This window comes from Cinclus cinclus, chromosome 3 (genome assembly GCF_963662255.1).
Source record: "Cinclus cinclus chromosome 3, bCinCin1.1, whole genome shotgun sequence".
Lineage (NCBI taxonomy): Eukaryota > Metazoa > Chordata > Aves > Passeriformes > Cinclidae > Cinclus > Cinclus cinclus.
The window spans coordinates 45,684,947-45,703,725 of NC_085048.1; the positions used below are offsets into that span (position 1 = coordinate 45,684,947).

The following is an 18,779-nucleotide window of genomic DNA, read 5'->3' on the forward strand; positions in this document are numbered from 1 at the left end:
TACTGACTTCATAATTTGGAAAATGATGTCCCATAGGTAACTGGTCTGCATACTCCTATGAAATATGATGCCCCCAATGGCATGACACCCCTTCTTGAAAAGTTTTTAATCTCATGTCCACCATTAGCTCCACAGTTTAAACAAAAAAACAACTATCCAAATGTAAAATGCTCTTTTTTTAATTACTAAATTAAGAAAGTTAAACAGTTTTAAAATGTAAACTTGCAAATAAACCATAACAAAATGTAATTAAGACTTCAAAATTTGCAACTCAGTATTAAAAACTCAATAGAAATAGAAAGGAATTTTTTTGTGTTTTTTGGTTAAACGTAAGTAATTCAAGGCTGGTACAGACAACTGAAAAGGTAATACTTTGTTCTGTGCATCCCCCATGAAATGTAAAGAAGTGCATAGTAATTCCACTGGAGAAATTGCAGACACAGAGAAAGTAATTTCATTAGCAGTACAGGACAATTAACACACTTATTTTACAATGGGAAAATGTTATACATAAAACAGAAAAATTCTAGTTGCATGAACAACAGTTTAGCAGGGGGACATGGCTAAAATGCTATTATTTTAAGACCATCTGAATGTGGTTACACTGCTTAATAAATCTTTTTTTTGAAACATTTCAGTATACGTGTTTTGACACAAGAAGTCCTTGCAGTTTCAATTTTCCAGTTCGAACGGTGATGGTGTATTTTCTTGCTTTAAATATGTTGGTTTAAATTTCAAGAACAAATCATCACACACTTCTCAAACATTGGAAACATTACTGTAAATACAGCACGTGATTCCTGAAAGAGCAAAGTTACAACCATCTACAGGTACATAATCATAAACAAAAAGTGCAATCCAATTTAAAAAAATCATGCTTGGCAAAAGCCAAAAATTAGATCACTGGCTTTCAGAATCCTACCAGTGTTTTCATGTCTGCAGTAAAATTATCGCTTTCTGGGTACAGTTGCAGCAGGATTCATTCAATTCCAAATGAGCCTCCTCTGCAATAGCACCCATATACTGTATGTACAGGTATGTATATATATTATATATATTTTATATATAAAAAAGCAAAAACCCAAACACCTGTCCTGATTTTTTATTTGTTAAAACATGAAAAAAAAAATGTTTTAGACAAAGAGGCCACTTCTGGAAAATAATACTTTTAGTTGAATCAGGAGAAGACTAGTTAAAATCACATAAGTTTTGCATTTTAAAAAAAGGAAAGCACTAGGATCAGTTATTGGCACTGAGTTACTATTTACAATGAACAGAGGTTTTGCAGTTTACATAACATCAATACAATGCAGTTTTGGAGTCTCTGATTAAGAAAAAACAAGTGTTTTTCTCCTTTTCATCCAGGACATTCAGATTATTAGGACAAGTGGTCATAGGCAAGGGCTGTGGAAGTTCCCAGCTTCAGCCCCTCCTGTGCACTGCAGTGCTGGAAGATGTTGCACTCTGGAGAAGCTGATCACAGAGCCGGAAGGTGAAGAGCAGGTGGGACAGGGCTAAGAAACACCTGGTAATTCATGACAGTGTCTGGAAATCAGGGATTTACAGGTTGTCACCAGGCTGGTACTGGGGTTCTGTTGCAGTGAAGTAGTCTTCAAGAAAACCCTGTAAATATTCAAAAGTTGGACGCTCCTCTGGGTCTTTTTTCCAGCAGTGAATCATAAGCTCATGCAAGGAGATGGGACAGTCCTGAGGACACGGCATCCGATAACCTCGTTCTACTTGCTCCAAGACTTCACGGTTATTCATGCCTGTGAAGGGCATACAAATCCACAGTAAATTACAGAAAAATTAACCAGGTATAACTGTATCTACAACACAGGTGGTTTGCTCAGCCATAGCAATTTATTTTGGTTAAGACAAGTGAAACACGACCACACTGTTGTCCTGTTTCATCTCCTCATCTACTGCAAGGTAACCTGGATTATTTTCATTCTCAGCAGAGGATTTTAGGATCCAGTGATGAGCAGAACACTGCTCTCATGGTTAGCTTCTTGGCTTACTCACAATGGGCAGGATTTGGTGCTTTGCCTCTCTGATAGCAGGAGCCATGAAGTGTAATATGTGATGAGCTTAAGGAAAACAAATGCATTGCAAAAAAGGGAAAATTCAAAATTCTAGAAATTAAAATGAATTTCTGAAACTCTCACACTGAGCATGAGCCTTTCTGAAAGCATTCTGTGAGGTCATGCTGCAGGGACTTCAAGACAAGCTCTGCTACTCCTGGCTACCAGGATTGTCCAGCAGCATTGCTTTCAGTGTCAGCCCACAAGCTTATTGCTGCTGACCTGCACTCCCTCCATCTGTGCTGCTTAGTACAGTTTCTACCATATTAGACTGGTCCCAAACCAAAAACAGAACAAAGCTGCTCACAGGACAAGTCAAATGCCAAGCAAAACCTCTCCACTAAAGAACCACAGCTCTCTCTTTCACTCTCTCTAAAGAAAATAAAAAAGTAAAAAGTTGTATTACCTTCACAGAGTCATAGAAATATTTAGGTTGGAAAAGACCCTTAAGATCACTGAGTCCAATTGTTAACGTGACACTGCCAAGTCCACCACTGAACCATGTCCCTAAGCACCACATCCACAGACTTTTAAATATCTCCAGGGATGGTGACTCATCTTGCTTGACTCTGAGTGTAAGGCCAGACCCTTTGCTACTTTTTCTTTTCTGTGTAACCCCTTGATTCCTCTGCTGAAGTGCTTTTCACCAAACATTAACTGCAAGTCATCCTCAGCTTTAATTTGCATCTCTCTCCCAATACTCTCTTATCATCAGCACCAGAGGCATGCAGAGGCGCTTCAGAGGAAGCCTGCATGCTGACTTCAAGCTTTGTGCTGGCCCTGCCACGGTCCACTGCAGAAAAACATCTGCAGAATCTATTCTCCTGACTTAGCAGGCCCTGCCAAGCAGCTCTGCAGGAGAACCAGCAGGGACACCTTAGTTTCTCCGTGTCTGAATCTGGAAACCAGCACCTCGATGTTGCACTTTCTGTTAGCTTATCCTCTTCCTGGCTTCCATGACACTATCCTACCCTGGGAATACTCCACTTTCTTCTTGCAGGGTTTCCTTTTGAAGAGTTTGCTTGTCCCACCTCCAGAACCCAAAACCTTGTATTTTTTGTAAACTTATTTGTGAGGAATAATTCAATCACCTTCTTCAATACAGATTAATTTATCCACTCTACAGTTTGACTTACAGAAATGCCTGGTTTTGGTCGGGATAGAGTTAACTTTCTTCCTAGCAGCTGGTACAATGCTGTGTTTTGGATTTAGCATGAGAATAATGTAGGTAACACACTGATATTTTAGTTGTTGATAAGTAGAGTTTATCCTACGTCAAGGACTTTTCAGTTTCTCATGCTCTGCCAGTGAGGAGGTGCACAAGAAGCTGGGAGAAACTGTATTGTGCATAATTTGTTTTTCTTGGCTTATATGCCTCTCTTTTTAATTTCCAATCAAATTATTATTATATTTTACTTTATTTCAGTTATTAAACTGTTATCATCTCAACCTCTTGGAGGATATTACCCTGTCAAGATAAGAAGGAAAGGTTTTATCTTTTTTCTGATTCTCCCCATCCCCCCTTTGGGAGGCCTGGGGGTGGGCAGTGGGACTGATCAAGTGTCTGTGTGGTATTTAATTTACTGGCTGGGGTTAAGCCATGACAGGGAGTAAAATCCTTACACTATGTAGCATTTAGGCTGGTAACTTGGCTGTAACCTTGGATTTAGTATTTAGTCTGTATCCTCATGTCCCAGCTGTGTTCAATTATTAAGGATGCTTAGAAAGAAATATCTGCAAAATTCAGCCTATTCCAACCCTCCACATCTAGATTCTCATCTCATGTTAGGATTACAAACCCCATTTTCCTCTTATCTGGCCAGGGCAATTTCCTCCTACCGATATCCATTTGCAGTGACTGGGCAAGGGTCATATTTCTATCCTGTCACTGTAACCACCCCTGGCATGGTCTCCCAACTTATTCCTTGTATTTATATTTAGGCTCTCAATTAGCCATGTCATGGTCACAGCATGGTTCTGCTTAGCTTACTGCAGCATCTCCCATTTTCAAACACGAGGAGTACTTGGTTTAGTTTCATATGTGGGTTTTACTACAAGGGACAAAGGAGAAGTAGGGCACTGTTTCTTTTGCCGCTTGTTGTGCATGGAGGAACCTCTCCCGAAAACTGTCTCATACTCCTACAGGCCTCTCCATAATGCTCCCTTTCACATGGATAATTGCAAAAAAAAGGTTAGATTACTGATTTACAGTATTCCTACAGACCAACACTCCAGCAGTGATTTCTTGTGTTTCATTTACCAGCTGCATCCATCCATCATTATTTTTGGTGTTTGATGTTTTTAACTAGGAGCAAACACTTTGAATGGCTTCTAAAGTGGATCATGGTTAGGTCTTCAAAATTATGAAAACAGACTAATAACAAGCCTCTGCAGGCATCAGATTCTGCATAGAGTTAAGGTTCTCCTCCATTATTGACTTCGAACTGATGTTGTTGGGTCACAGAGGCTCACAACAAACCAGAACACACTGAACAAACATTTGGGTGTTCCTCACTATCTTGCAAGATAATTTCCAAAAATATTTTACTTTTTCATTAGACTACAAAACAACACTACTGGTCTGTTAGACACCACAAACCTAAGGCATCACCAACCCAAACTTTCCGGCCTTGTTGTTTTCAAGACACTACAAGAAAAAAACATGTGCATTTTGTTCACGCTGTGTTCTGAGTATTAGTTTTATAAATTGGTGTTCTGAACAAAAATCTGCACCTTTTTCCATATCCTTGTCTTTGAATCAGCTGAATTACCTCGTGTTTTGGGGTGAGAACTTCTGCTGTGCTTCACTTCCCTTACATATTAAAGGCTGCGAAAATAACTGCTACTGGTAGCTCATCTGTTCGTATGTATACATAACCACTAACAAACTGCATTCTTCATTTTTATTTCGGCAGTACATCCTTATGTACAATATGGATGGAAGCAACAGCAGCAGAAAAGCTCCTTCCCAACTGATTTGTTGTTCTAAGATATCAAATGTTTGGTATTTTTTTCCAGTGCTTTACTCAGTGTTGCAAAGCACACTCTGAAACCTGATAAGGAACTGTGTGCTGGAAGAAAAACCCTGAGGAGATGGAAGGGGGAGGAAAACATAAACAGCTCTTCACTTTCCTTTGTTTAACAAAAAGGTAGAAAAAAGAACATGAAAGAGACATTTTTTGTCCCTGGAAAGTGAGTCAAACCAGTTTTTTTCATCATAGTTTAATCCAGGAAAATGCCCTTCTTTTATTTTCTCCTTTTTCCTTTCCCCTTTCTCTTCCTTCACAATAAACTCCAGTTATGAAACTAAAGCAAGTAATCCTTGTGTTCCCCACTGGAATTCATACATCCAGCAAGGGCTGAAGCACCTAGGATTTGTCAAAGAAATTCTGTTAGTTTCGACATGAACTGCTAATTTAAAAGCAGAGTTTCAAAGACTTTTATTTCTAAATCGATTGGATTACTACTCAGACTTATAAAAATAACAGTGCTTCAGGTATACATTTTACCACTTAAACGGCCTATTTATGTTTACAAACCTATTCTATAGACTTATCTTAGCCTGCAAGTTTTAGTGTTTCTCTTTTGATAGCAGGAGTCTGTCATAACTGCACTTCTAACACCACAGAGAGAATATCTGAGCAGTCTGTACAACTCCTCTCTCCTAATGAATACCCAGGAGTTTCAACTCTTAATAAATAATAAATGACATTCTGCTTGCAGTATGCTTCCAGACCCCTTAAAACTTTATCCTAAAATCCTTAAATCTGTGAAATAAAATACTCAGCAATATACTTTTGCTGGGTACAGCTATTCCACCTGGGTTGGGGCAACACCTGGTATCAATTTGAGCTGGTGGATGAACAGAGCAAGAGCAGCCCTGTCAGGAAGGACTTGGGGGTGCTTGTGGATGAGAGACTGGACATGAGCTGGCAATGGGCACCTGCAGCCCAGAAAGCCAGATGTGTCCTGGGCTGCATCCAAAGCAGATTGACTAGCAGGGCAAGGGAGGGGATTCTTCCCCTCTGCTCTGCTCTGGTGAGACCCCACCTGCAGTGCTGCATCCAGCTCTGGGGTCCCAGCACAGGAAGGACTTGGACCTGTTTGAGCTAGTCCAGAGAAGGGCCCTGAAATGAGGAATGGCTGAGAAAATCGGGGTTGTTCAGCCTGGAGAAGAGAAGGCTCTGAGGAAACCTTATTGTGGCTTTTCAGTACTTGAAGGGGGCCTGTTAGCAGGGCCTGTTGGGATAGAACAAGGGGTAATGGTTTTAAGCTGAAGGAGACTATACCTGGATTTTGTATAAGAAAAAAAGTTTTTTACAATGAGGGTGGTAAAACATTGGAGCAAGTTGCACAGAGTGGTCATGGATGCCCCATCCCTGGGAACATTCAAGTTCAGGCTGGACAGGGCTCTGAGTAACCTGAGATATCCCTGCTTATTGTAGGATTAGACTAGATGACCTTTAAGAGGTCCCTTCCAACCCAGACTTATTTTATCATTGTAGAATTCTATGAAAAATCAGCGTGAGCTCCTGATATTTCAAGAATTATGACTTGGCCAAGAAGAAAACATCCAATTCCCAAAAGACGGCTTTCCCATTAGCTTTTTATTCCCTGAGAAGACCAAAAATCAAATAACCTCCCACCATTCAGCTTTATTAGTGAAACCTTCAATAATCTCAGGATGCCACAGGATATGGCCACTCTAATGCTCAGTACAATAAAAATCTACTGCCCATATAGACTGGGGACAGAAATGCAATACTGCTTAGCTTTTCCTAGAAAAGTTGTAGGAACTTTAAATTACAGTGACTTTAAGAGTCACTTTAAGAGTTGTGACACAAAAAGGGATCTGGAGTTTCCAATTATGGCTAAAGAAAACACTGGAGAGTACTTTGGTGTGCTCTTAGGAGCTTGATTAGATGGAGTGCAGCAGATGGGCAAATAGCATGGCTCTGGGCAACACTGCTCTTCCAGAAGACAGGAAACATTGCTGTAACTAGGGAGTGTCCCTGCATCCAAACTAACGAGCTATACAGATTACTCTGGGACATGTGAAGTCCAGTGAGGAAAGCAATTGTTTCAGGCTACTTTATTATTGCTTTCTTTTCTTAGACTGTAGTGGATTGACCCTGGCTGGATGCCAAGCACCCACCAAAGCCTCTCTCTCATTCCACTCCACTCCACAGCTGGACAGGGAAGAGAAAATATAATGAAGGGTTCATGAGTTAAGGACTGGGATATATCACTCACCAAATAGTATGACGGGCAAAACAGGGTAGAACTAGAGATATCAATTTTATTTATTGCTAACAAAATCAGAGCGGGATACTGAGAAGTAAATTAAGACCTTAAAAACACCTTATCCACATCCCTCCGTCCTTCCCAGCTCTAACTCCTCCCCCAGTGGTGCAGTGAGACAGGGAATGGGTGTTATGGTCAGCTTATCACTGGTTGTTTCTCCTGCAGCTCAGGGAATGGAGTCCTTCCTCTGCTCCAGCTGTGGGGTCCTGACATGAGAGACAGATCTCCATGAACTTCTCCAGCATGGGTCCATCCCATGGGCAAGAGTCCTCCCCAAACTGCTGCAGCGTGGATCACTCTTCCCTGGTCCTCCAAGGGCAGGATGTTCCAGGAGGGGCTCCTCTATCAATTGGCTTCCCACAAGGTCACAGCCTCTTCTCAGGCACTTCCCCCTCCACTATGGTAGCTTGGCCATGTAAAAACCCGATACACAGACTGAGAATGATGCTCCTTCCAGACCCACTGCATGCTTTCAGACCAATGATCAAACTAATACAGCTCACAGAAGGGAACAGCAAAGCAGCTCCTAAGGAAAGACAGCCTCTGAATGCTGTTCTTACTGAGTGCAATGCAAACCAAGTTATTTCTGTGGAAAAGGAGGAACAAGTTTTAAACTTGGAAGTCATGCCACTTCACTTAGAAATTAAAGCCTGAAAAGCCCCAACATCTCCTCATCCTCAAAGCTAGGTTATCAATATCTGCTTTTTGCTTTGGTTTTGTTTCTAAAAGTAAGTTGTTATTATTTTCTTGTTATAACAGATGAATAAATGCAATGTTGAGCTACAGCATTTCTGAAAAGAGCTTCCTTGCTTACAAATAAACCCACCTGACCTTATCTATCCTATGTGGTGAGTACATATCTTTCTTAACCTCCTATTTAACATCCATGATGATGTCACACACACCTACCTATGCTGGCTCACTATTATGTACTTGGTCCCAGGCTCGGATACCACATGCTCTCTGGCACTAGTGGCCCAACTTCCCCCAGGGATAAGGAAGCTGAATACAGCTGCCCAAAGGCTGCAGGGTTTCTTGGAGTCCAGCCTCAAAGAGCTGCCTGGCCAGAGGCAGCAATGTGAGTAGCATCACGGTGGCTGTCGCACTAGAGTTAAAATGAAAATGCTCTGGATGTGACAACTGCAGCAGAAAGCAGAAGGGGCAAGGTCAGAGGTGCTTGTTTGGTGTGGCTGAGATTTTTGCCTTTCCCAAAAGGTAACATGTTAAAAATCCACACAGTCTCCAACTACTGCTAGGGAAGGGCATTTGTCAAAGAGAAAAGAAACTGACACTGAAAAAGGTCCACTAAACATATTATTTCTTTAGCTTGGCTCCTCCCCTGGCCTATGTATTATTCATTTCTCCACTGTAATGAAAATAGAACCTCTGTGTGAAAGGTTGTGAAAGTTGCTTATTTGAATCTGTTGCCTTGTGGAGATTATAAGAAAGCATAAAAAGGTCATAAATTAGTTATCATAGCGGCCCATTATAATCACTGATAGAGAAACAGGCTTGGTTGAAGTATGAACATGAGGGCACCTTCCAAAAAAGTTGGTATTGCTTGTGGGAGCTTGCGGGGGGGGGGGGGGGGGGGGGGGGGGGTTGGGGCAAGGTTTTATTATGAACTCTGGACTGATCTTTATCTCCGCCAGCAAAACCTTTACTGCTTGTATAGCTCATCACAGCCTCTCTTCCAAAATTTGGCATCAGGACAGGAGCTGGTTGAAATCTGTAGGACAAAGAATGCCAAGTTCTGTTGCACCCAGTCTGCTTGCCTGCTGTAAACTGCCTGCCTTCCCCCTCTGTCCTACTCATTGTGCTTCTCCCTGCTTCTACACAAGCTTAAAACAATGCCTGGTTCCAGACATGGGAAGGCAGGAGGTATGGTGTACTGCAGGCATGGGTACCACCCCAGGACCAGGATGTGTGCTATAAATCATCTCTCAGGCACTAAGAGCTTGTCAAAGCAAGAGAGCAAACCCTTTGTCTGGGGGCCTCTCTCCACTTCCCGCAGCCTGCTACAAGATGTCAGTAGGAACATCAAGACAACATGCTCACAACTATTTCAGAAACTGGATATTACAGCAGTCAGACAGCTCCACGCCCCTCTTTGTTTCAAGGCTGACACTTTTCAGTGTCACATCTTGGGTACCAAAGTGCTGGCAGTGCCACATTCTCTCACCTACGGGTTGTCTACTTGGGTGAAGAACGTTGAGTCCTGCCTCTCAGGGTGATAGAAATCTCATTTTTCCTCCTCGTGCAAGCCATGCCATAGTGGCAAGAAAAGCCCTGTGGGTGCATCTGAACCCTATTCCCTATCTCAGACAGAGATTCACGAAATTTTGTCCTTCACAAGGTCCTTGCTCTTCCCAGCATGAAGCAGGATATAGATGGTCCTTTCTATGTCAGGGGAAAAGAGTCTTTTCTAAGCAGCTCAGGAGGCCTTTGTCATCTTGGGAAGTCCAAGCTCACCTTCCAATCCACTTGCAAAGACAGATCTTTCTGAGAAGGCCCCAGTTCCCCTCCACTGCTGCCTCAGCCTATAAAAACTTCCCCATTTAAGGCCTGGAAAGTGAGACTGGACTGAAATCTCTAAAGACTTTGGACATTCAAATATAAGATCCAGGCTGCCCTTATGTAAAGCTGGCAGAGGGGAGTGATGGTGACCATGAGAATGGCTAAGGCCTCCAGGATGAGCAACAGTGGAGTCCTGGTGGGAAGGAATGGCCCTGGCAGAGAGACTGGGCAGGTTGTAACCAAGGCAGTACATGACTGTCCAGAAATTTGGTGACTTAGTGATATGTAACGCACAAAAAATTTCTTCCAGCTACTTGGTGTCTTCCTAGTGCAGATGGGGGAGAGTGAGCTGGAAGGACTTTCAGCATGTGAGGGCTTTATGTAGTGAGGGATGAAGGGGTAGGACGGTGCTGAGAGAGGAGAGATCCTGCTGGTTTTCTTTGATGTGCTCAAGCTGCCTCATAATAAAACTGTCCAGAATTTCAGGACACAGCCCATGCCTGAGATTACTGTCATGGCTCCTACAAGAAGTTATATATTGCAAGCACTTAAATGCACATCCTGTGGATTCTTTCTCCTTTGGTGAGGGAAAGGAACATTTATGAAGTGCAGACATTCTCTGCAGCCATGGCCAACCCTGTGTTCAGTTACAGATTTGTGAGTAAACATAGGGCTTAAATGGTTGGTTGTGCATGGAATGGTATTTTCACCTTAACTCTGCCCTGGAGACAGCCCCATGCACCCAGTTCTGCTGGCAGCCACTAGAGAATTCCTGCAGCCCAGTCAGGAGCACTGCCCACCCTCTGGGAGCAACACTGCATCAATTATGGCTTACATATCTTTTTTCTGTCTTTGACCTTTGCACAGCATGCCATGTCTGCTGAAATGCTCAACAAACCTGCAGAAATCGTAGCTTTCTCACACAACTACCAGGAATCCTTATGGCAGGAAAACCTTTGCATTGACTGGAGACACAGGTGCTCTGACTGGCGGCAACACCCCACATGGGGAGGTGCTGGGCAGAGGGACTCATCCATTCCACAGAAACATGGCATTCTATTTTCTGCTACCTCATTCAGTTGTCACAGCCACACCTTTGCTAAGCTGCTCCCCTCCCTGTTAATCATACCAAAGTTCACTGCTGGTCATGAGATGCCTTCCAGTCCTAATATTCTCTTCTCAAATATCAGCTACTGGCTGCTAGGTGCTAGCAAACTAGAAGTTCCTGGTAAAAGTCTAGAAGATTAGTTTTGCTGAGTTCAGTCTTCTGAAGTGGTGTGAGACACCACAGGATAAACTGAACTCCACCTTGATGCTTCCCCTGCTCAGTTTGATATATGGATCTGACTGCTTGATCACAGCACAGATTGAAAAATTGAAACTGCTGTAGGGCACTTTCCATTAAATCAGCTGCAGTGCACACAGCCAGACTGTTGAGTATTTATATATATTTTTTTTTAATAAAAAGACTAAAAATGCAGCTTGATGCATCTTGGAATGCAGGGCATCCCCTGTTGTTAATATCTGTGCTAAGGAGAAAAAGAAGGGATTAAATTCTTTCCCATGTAATGCTTGGCTTTCACCTCACCCCTTTCCTCTTCACCTGAATGCCTAAAATCTTCAGGGTGGGAAACAAGAATAAAAAACTCTTTCTGCATAGGCAGAGCCAATCACCACCTCCTAAAAATCTTAATCCATTGGACACTTGGCAGGGTTTCAACAAAGAGCCATGGGGCCTCCAGTTCCCCCATGCAGAGAATTTGGCCCTGCTGTGACCCTGTCATGAGCTCTGGTCTGCACATTACAGAAGTATTTTCTTCCCTTTCCATCCATCTCAAAAGCAAGGACTGAAATGTAAGAGTTTATGAAAAAGAGATTTGATAGTACCAGACATTCAGACCTTGTAGTGAACTAGACTGACAGAATAAACAGAGTAAGGACTCTGCGGGAGTTTAACTGTTGGTATCTTCAAGTAAATGCAATACTATGGAGAGTTATTTGCTCCAGAATATAATAATTTCACACTGCTTTCATTTGTTGTCTAGAAATTATATTAATTGAATTGAGCACAATTAAAACAGTAGAAATGAATATGCTGAATTGTCCCCTTGTCATTTTTATCATGACCATCACAAAGCAGCTTTGAGTCAGAACTGTTTTCAAGCATACACAAAACTTACACATTATAGCCATTCTCCTTTGAGTTCAGTGAATATAAATAATCACTCCAGCTTAAACACATGGCCCATTCCCATTCCTTTTTCCAGGTGAAGCAGGACATTTTTCTTACCTGGGTATGGCACTCTCCCCTTTGTTACCAGCTCCGTCAGTAGGATCCCAAAAGACCACACATCTGACTTTATTGTGAACCTTCCATACAGTGCAGCTTCTGGCGCAGTCCATTTAATGGGAAATTTTGCACCTAAAGATAGAATACATGGGTCTTAACCAGAACAGAGACAGAACCAAAACACCAGGTCACAGGTTACTCTTGTGTTCTGCAACATGTGCAGGTGGCAGGAGCTGCAGACAAGTGTTAACCAACCCTAGAGTACAGTCAGAGGGGACAGCTGGGCAGAACGTGTAGGGAATCAGGAAAGATTAAGCAGGGCAGGGGTCAGTTTGTCCCACAACCCGAGAGAAAGATAAGACATTTTAACTGAAGTTTGACATTTAGAAAATGAAGAAAAATACCACCCCAAATATAAACCAAATATAATAGAAATAATTTCTCTCAAAGTGTTTTAAATATTTGCAAATCAAACACAGTTAGCACATATAAGCAGAACTGAGCTATACTGGATGTATACCTCCCAATTTGACTGCTCAAGCTGAGCAAAATGCAAACAAACAAACATGATGGAAACAAAAATTAAAAGCAAATCCAATATTTCACTAGAAACACACAAGTACTTTAAAATAATACTGCCATTCGAGTTGCTTGGAGTGCTTGATGTCAAGGCACAACTTTGGCCTGTGATTTATAACTTTACAGTGTACTTTTAAGCTCCTGGCACTGAAAAGCCTGTAGTGCCTTAAATACGTGCAGTTCTAATGTGCTCATCCATCATCAGAGCTTGCAGGAGCCAGTTTCAGTAAGGATAGTAAGATAACAAGCCTTTAAACACTGATTTATTTGCTTTTCCAATCATTGACTGTTTTCTTAGGGAAAATGTTTTCAGTAGGACTTTAAAGAAAAGTCTTGTGGTAATTATTAACTCATAGTATGTACAAAAAAATCTGCAGACATTTCCCTGGTGCCTTGTATTAACATACAGGCAAAAGAGTTGCATTGCTTATTGCTGATCCCTAGTGACAAACACTCTTGAATTTGGAAACAGACTGACTTCGACTTCACATCACCCTCTCATAAAAGTTCCCTTTGCTTTCAGGAGGAGCATGAAAGTGTAACAATGTGGACGAATCACTCTCAGGGATGAACTTCTGGCACTGTTTAGAGTTCCCTGCTGGCACTGTTCCACCATCACATCCAGGGCTCAGTGTCCCACATCTTCTGCCATGCACCCCAATCTGACGTGACCAAGAGTAAAATGTAAACATGGTAATTCTCCTTACTTAGTAAAACTTTGATGTGCTAAAATTTTTTCTGCTCTACGTGTAAATGATCCCAAGAGAGACTAGTACTCTAGTACAAATACATTTTTTTCCTAGGGAATATTGCAGTTGCTCAAGTAAGTCCTGTTAACTGACTTGAAAATGTGCTGCTAAAGGATGAAAAAAGATGCAAGAGAAAGTTTCAGACATCTAATGCCTGAAGTCAGGAACTTAAGTCTAGTTAAGCATCAGCACATCAGCACAACCCGCTGTGCCAGAGGACTTCTGTGCCGAAGCACAACAAAGATGCTGGAGGACTTTTGGATGCCTGTTCACTTTTTAAAGTCTGTCTCTTGTGAATTTTCATAGGTTGATATATAGGCAAGATTTGGGTGTGTGGCTTTGGTCTCAATCTCCTTCACTTACACTTCTTCCTGTGACCAGTCTTGGTTTACAAGACTCAAAATTTGCATAACTTCATCTTCTCTTTTTTCCTTGTCTGTGATGTGTGAGCCCTTTGCAGCAGAAGCTGCCATCACTTGAGCCTCTGTCCTAGACCTGACCCTGCTTCAGCAGCACCAGCAGCCACATGGGGTTGGCAACTGGCTGCTCCAGTTGCTGGGAGATCCTGGGGCTGTACAGCCCATGCCCATCCCTGGAAAAATTGCAAGCTGTGTGTATCTGGTGCCCAGGCCTGCAGTGCATGTCTTTAGATGGGCCTGTGCAGGCAGCCCTGAGCATGAAGGCCAATGTCCCTCTGCTCTCTCCTATGTGCAGCTGAGATTGTACACACACCCTGTGCCAGCTGAACAAAGGAATAGCTCCAGGCTGGTCAGGAGCCTGAAGCCTCAGACACTGGCTGGTGCTATGTGAGATGGCCATGCAGGGGGGTTTGATTGTTTACATGTTGCACACATTTTATTCAACTGTTTTCTTTTTTTTTTTTTTTTTTTTTTTTCAATCAGCCCTGTTTTTCTGAGAAATGTAGCCAAAGCTGCTCTAATTCCCCTGTGCTTCATACTCAGATCCAAAGGTAGCAACCACCTACAACTCATTTTCGGAGGAAGGAAATCTCTTTTGACTCTTTTGTGGCCAACTCCCCCAGTATTTTTGTCTTCCTCAACTTACTGCCAGTGTGTCACTGGGAGATGAGTATGCGGTGTGTTGTCAAACCACAGGAAAATAAGAAGCAAGGTAAGTCCCTGAGAAGGGGAATTAGTTCCAGGACATCCCATTTTCTGAGAACTAGAGCAGTACAATCCTCACTGGAGTGTGATGAGCACTGCTGGAAAGACAAATGGTCTGTGCTGAGGATTTTCCAAATGACAAGACAGCTATTCATTACTTCTCTATGTTGCCCCTGCTGTGGATGATTCTCTGTCTAAAGCAACTAACTTTAAAAAATCACGTTTTGCAGTTTGTGCAGTATTTCCTGAGAGATGACAGATTTGGAGTGGTAGTGGAGGAGAAAAATGCAAGATTGGCAGAGTGCTTGCTGGCAGAGCCCTGCCTCATGGTGTTCTGGCCCTGCAACACATGTTGGAGGCTAGATGGTCCAAGGGATTCTGCAGCCCAGTGTGGAAGAGCTGTCAGTGAAGGGAGAGCAGAGACCAGGGAGAACACACCAGGCTGGTCACCTGCAGGTACAACACATGCACTGCCATAGCACAAGGAGATCACACACAGCTTGTGTGAATGGGGGGGTGTGTTTGTCTAACAGGGATCCCTCCAATGCTGCCTCTCATTCAATACATGGCACTGGAAACGGAGACAGTGCACTGCTGGGAAAGCACAGAAGTTCCCAAATGTGTTGAGCACTGCCCTGAAGCTTCCTGTAGCTACGTGGAGTGTTAGCACAGGCCGGACGCTGTGCATAGTTCCTGATGGACACACAGCTCCTGTGCTTACTTTCTTCCCAGCACACTGATTAAAAAACCCTTTGCCTCTCTGTGCCCAGGCCTCAGAAGCTTATTAAAAACACTGACTTTGTGCTGCAAAGAAATTACAGCATCAGATAAAACATGTATTACTGACAAGCATGTTAATAAATCTGATAAGCCAAATTACCCCAGCTGACAAAGCAGCCCATCTCCTACTCTGAAGGCAGATTTTGCATCAGTGGGGGAGGGATTTCTCTCTTTTTGTTGCTGGAACTTGTTTCATTACAACCAGCACATCAACATCAGTAACCCCACGCATGAACACCAACAGTACATTGTATTCATCAGGTCAGGATAACCTATTTTTGCCCCAGAACAAGGTACTAATCTGCAGCTTTTATCTCAGTTCTCTATCTTCCTTTTTTTTTTTTTTTTTTTTTTTTAATTCTACAGCTTGGGGAAAGCCTTTTTTGGGTTTCTGCACTGCTTGTAACCACACAAAATCAAAACTGTTGATACGATTTATGGTTAGAACAGCCAGCCCTGAGCCTATGAGGACTTTTTGTGAGGTTTAGCCCTGTTCTTAGGACCTCTGCCCAGCTCTGCCCAGGCATTCATACAGGTTATATCCCAGGAGAATTTTCTTGGGAAAAATCAATCCATGGCCCTGCTTTAATTCTTTGCTGGCTACAAGGAGGCTATGTGATGAGAAGGAGCAGAGGGGGCTGGGATGATTGAGTGACCTTGAGCTCCAACTCTCAGCAGGGTTTCTTCTGAGGCAATCGAAAATCCCTCAGAGCTTTGGTTTCTTTTCAGATCTAAATCTCGATGAAGTAGAAACCTCTGAAATTCATGCCCCAGAGCCACTGCCAGCTTGATAATGATCCTGTTTCTGGGAAATGCTACAAACCTGCTACCTCTTGTACCTTAAAACCAAACCCAGTGAAGGAGCTCCGAAACCCAAAATCTCGGGTACCTCTTGGATTAGCAATCAGGGAATGTAGTGTGGCATTGAATCGCTTCTGGGGCTGGAAAGGGAAAGCTGCAAAAGGTAAAAACTAAGTGCTGAAGCAAGCATGAAACAGGAAACGAGTGAGCGCCGGCAGGCGATGATGAGTGCCGCGTGGGAGGGACCGTGCAATTGCATTTTTTGCGCTGTGAGAACGAGCACGGAATTACGAGCCTGGCAAACATCAGGATGGGGAGCAGGCTCCGCGGGCGGAGCCCTCCCGGGAAGCGGGGGGCGAGGCTGCGGCTCTGAGCACCCCTCTGGCTCTCCGCCTGCAGCGCCCCTTCCCTTCCCTTCCCTTCCCTTCCCTTCCCTTCCCTTCCCTTCCCTTCCCTTCCCTTCCCTTCCCTTCCCTTCCCTTCCCTTCCCTTCCCTTCCCTTCCCTTCCCCTCCCCTCCCCTCCCCTCCCCTCCCCTCCCCTCCCTTTCCCCTTCCCCCCGCCCTGGCCGCGCTCCTCCTCGCAGGGCAGATGGCTCTGCAGGAGCGGATCGGGGATCCCCCGGGACCCCGCCGGCTCAGAACCAGGGCTCCTTTCTCCTGTCCGCTCCCGGGCTGGCTCGGCAACCCCAGGTAAAGAGCGAGAACGAAGCCCTGGATGCCCCTGTACTGCCTGCAGTACAGTCAGTCACAAACAAAACGCTTCTGATTAGCTGGTGAGCAAGTCCCTGCAAAGGGACATGCAAGAAACGTCGCTTGATTTTAAGCAGGGCACGAAGGAGTTACTTCTACGTGTTAAGGAGGCAAAAATGATCTGAGAATTTACAAACACAGAGGTCCCAAAATAGCTCTGACTCGTCTGGAAGGCATCAGAAAGATCCTTATTGTTTCATATGTGCTTAGAGCGGCACTACTGCAAGTGCTGCTAGTGTGTGCAGTAGAAACGTAACTGGAAAATAACTCCGCACTTTTTTTTTATTAAGAAAATTTTAAATTTGCGTCAGCTGCTGCTGCTTAGAATAGTAACAACTCTAACCCAGTGACTCTGTGGAGCACTGGCACTCTCCACAAAGATGCCATGTGCTCGGCCAGAACTGAACATAAATGTGAACCGTATCAGGGCAAGGATAGCAGAACTGCATGGGAAATCTTTTGCTGGAGGTAATGGGAAGTTTCTCTTTGTCCTGTAGGATACCAGGAGTTTTATGTCTTGCCTTGCAGGGCTGACACAAGCATCATCACCAGTGGAAGGAAGCAAGACTCCATGCCTGACACTATGTGTGTGGGGAAGATGTTGCAACAGCAACAGCCAAAAGAAGCAATGGGACAGGCTGCAATACAGTCTCCCAGTGTAGCCTTTGAAATGGGCGTCACTCTAAACAGGCATGTTTTCCCCCTTTGATTACTCACTTCCTCTAAAAACGAGAGGAGCCAAATGCTCATTACAAGCCAAGAGCTTTTTTTTTCTTTTTTTTTTTTCTTTTATTATTTAATGGCAGTGTATAGCTGCTGGTCACACATTTTAAATCATTAGTGGCATGACCATCTCTTTCCTTCCTGACAATTGCTGAGAAATGGCAGTGCAGACAACGAACTGCTTTTTATTTATCTCTCATAAATCAGGAGCAGTCAGGCTTCCTTTGTTCAAACCCAAAAGAAAATAAACCAGTCAGTAAAACATTACCACCAGGCTAAGCAATACCCACACAGGTTCAGGAATCCTGCACTCTAGCCCACTGGGGCTCAAAGCATCCCCATCTGTTTCCTTTCAAAATATTTAATCAGAGACAAAAGTGACAGTGGGGGAAGGGAGTAGGAGATCAAGCGAAGCTGGAGAAAACCACCTCTTCCCCACGCCAACAATGAGCTCTGTACTAACACATGTAAGCCAAAAGAAGGATGACTGCTGAGGAGAGTGACCAGAGACTTTAATCTTCAGATTTTGCAAGGAAAAACATTTCCTTTCTCCCATAGGAGCTGCCAGTCTAGAGCAGTCCCTGTTCCCTTCCCCTCTGCTGGCCAAGCTTTCCTCCTGTGTCAAAATTCCCACTGAAGCAGTAGTCAGCTAGATAAACAGAGCAGTCCCCAGATGCATCCCCTTGGAGGCTGAAGTAATAGGTCATGGGAAACAAGCAGAGGCAACCATTTCCTCCTGATACTGTGGTCTCCAACAAGCATTGCTCAAACTGACGCTTAACTAAACAAGCCAGAACTGAATTCCAGTTGAAAAAAAAAAAATCCTTTGGTGCATTAGAAACCATGTTTCTCCCTCAATAAATTAAAGGTCTTGGGCTCACCCTGTCTTGGAAACCAGGTTAATTGTCATGAAATGTAAATTGAGTTTGTGCTACTTGGTCAAAAAAAGCACCCCTTCCTACTCCTTAAGAAAGGGACAAAAAATATTAATGAAAGTAGGAAAACCTTTCTACATGATGCCTGTGGTTATAGCTCTTTGGGTCTCTCTTTTAAGGAGCTCTGAAGGACTTCAGCCTG

At 43.4% G+C, this 18,779-nt stretch overlaps 1 protein-coding gene across 1 annotated transcript in view; it reads right to left on the reverse strand.

Annotated features, from left to right (window-relative positions):
• Window positions 1-331: 331 nt before the first annotated feature.
• The window catches only part of FYN (FYN proto-oncogene, Src family tyrosine kinase), a 52,180-nt gene continuing 33,732 nt past the window's right edge, over window positions 332-18,779 (reverse strand). Inside the window, exons 11-12 of the mRNA XM_062489952.1 lie at window positions 12,196-12,327; window positions 332-1,769 (exon numbers count right to left, since the gene is read on the reverse strand). Coding sequence (XP_062345936.1) covers window positions 1,561-1,769; window positions 12,196-12,327 — 341 coding nt within the window. The 3' untranslated portion in view covers window positions 332-1,560. The remainder of the gene's footprint in view (window positions 1,770-12,195; window positions 12,328-18,779) is intronic.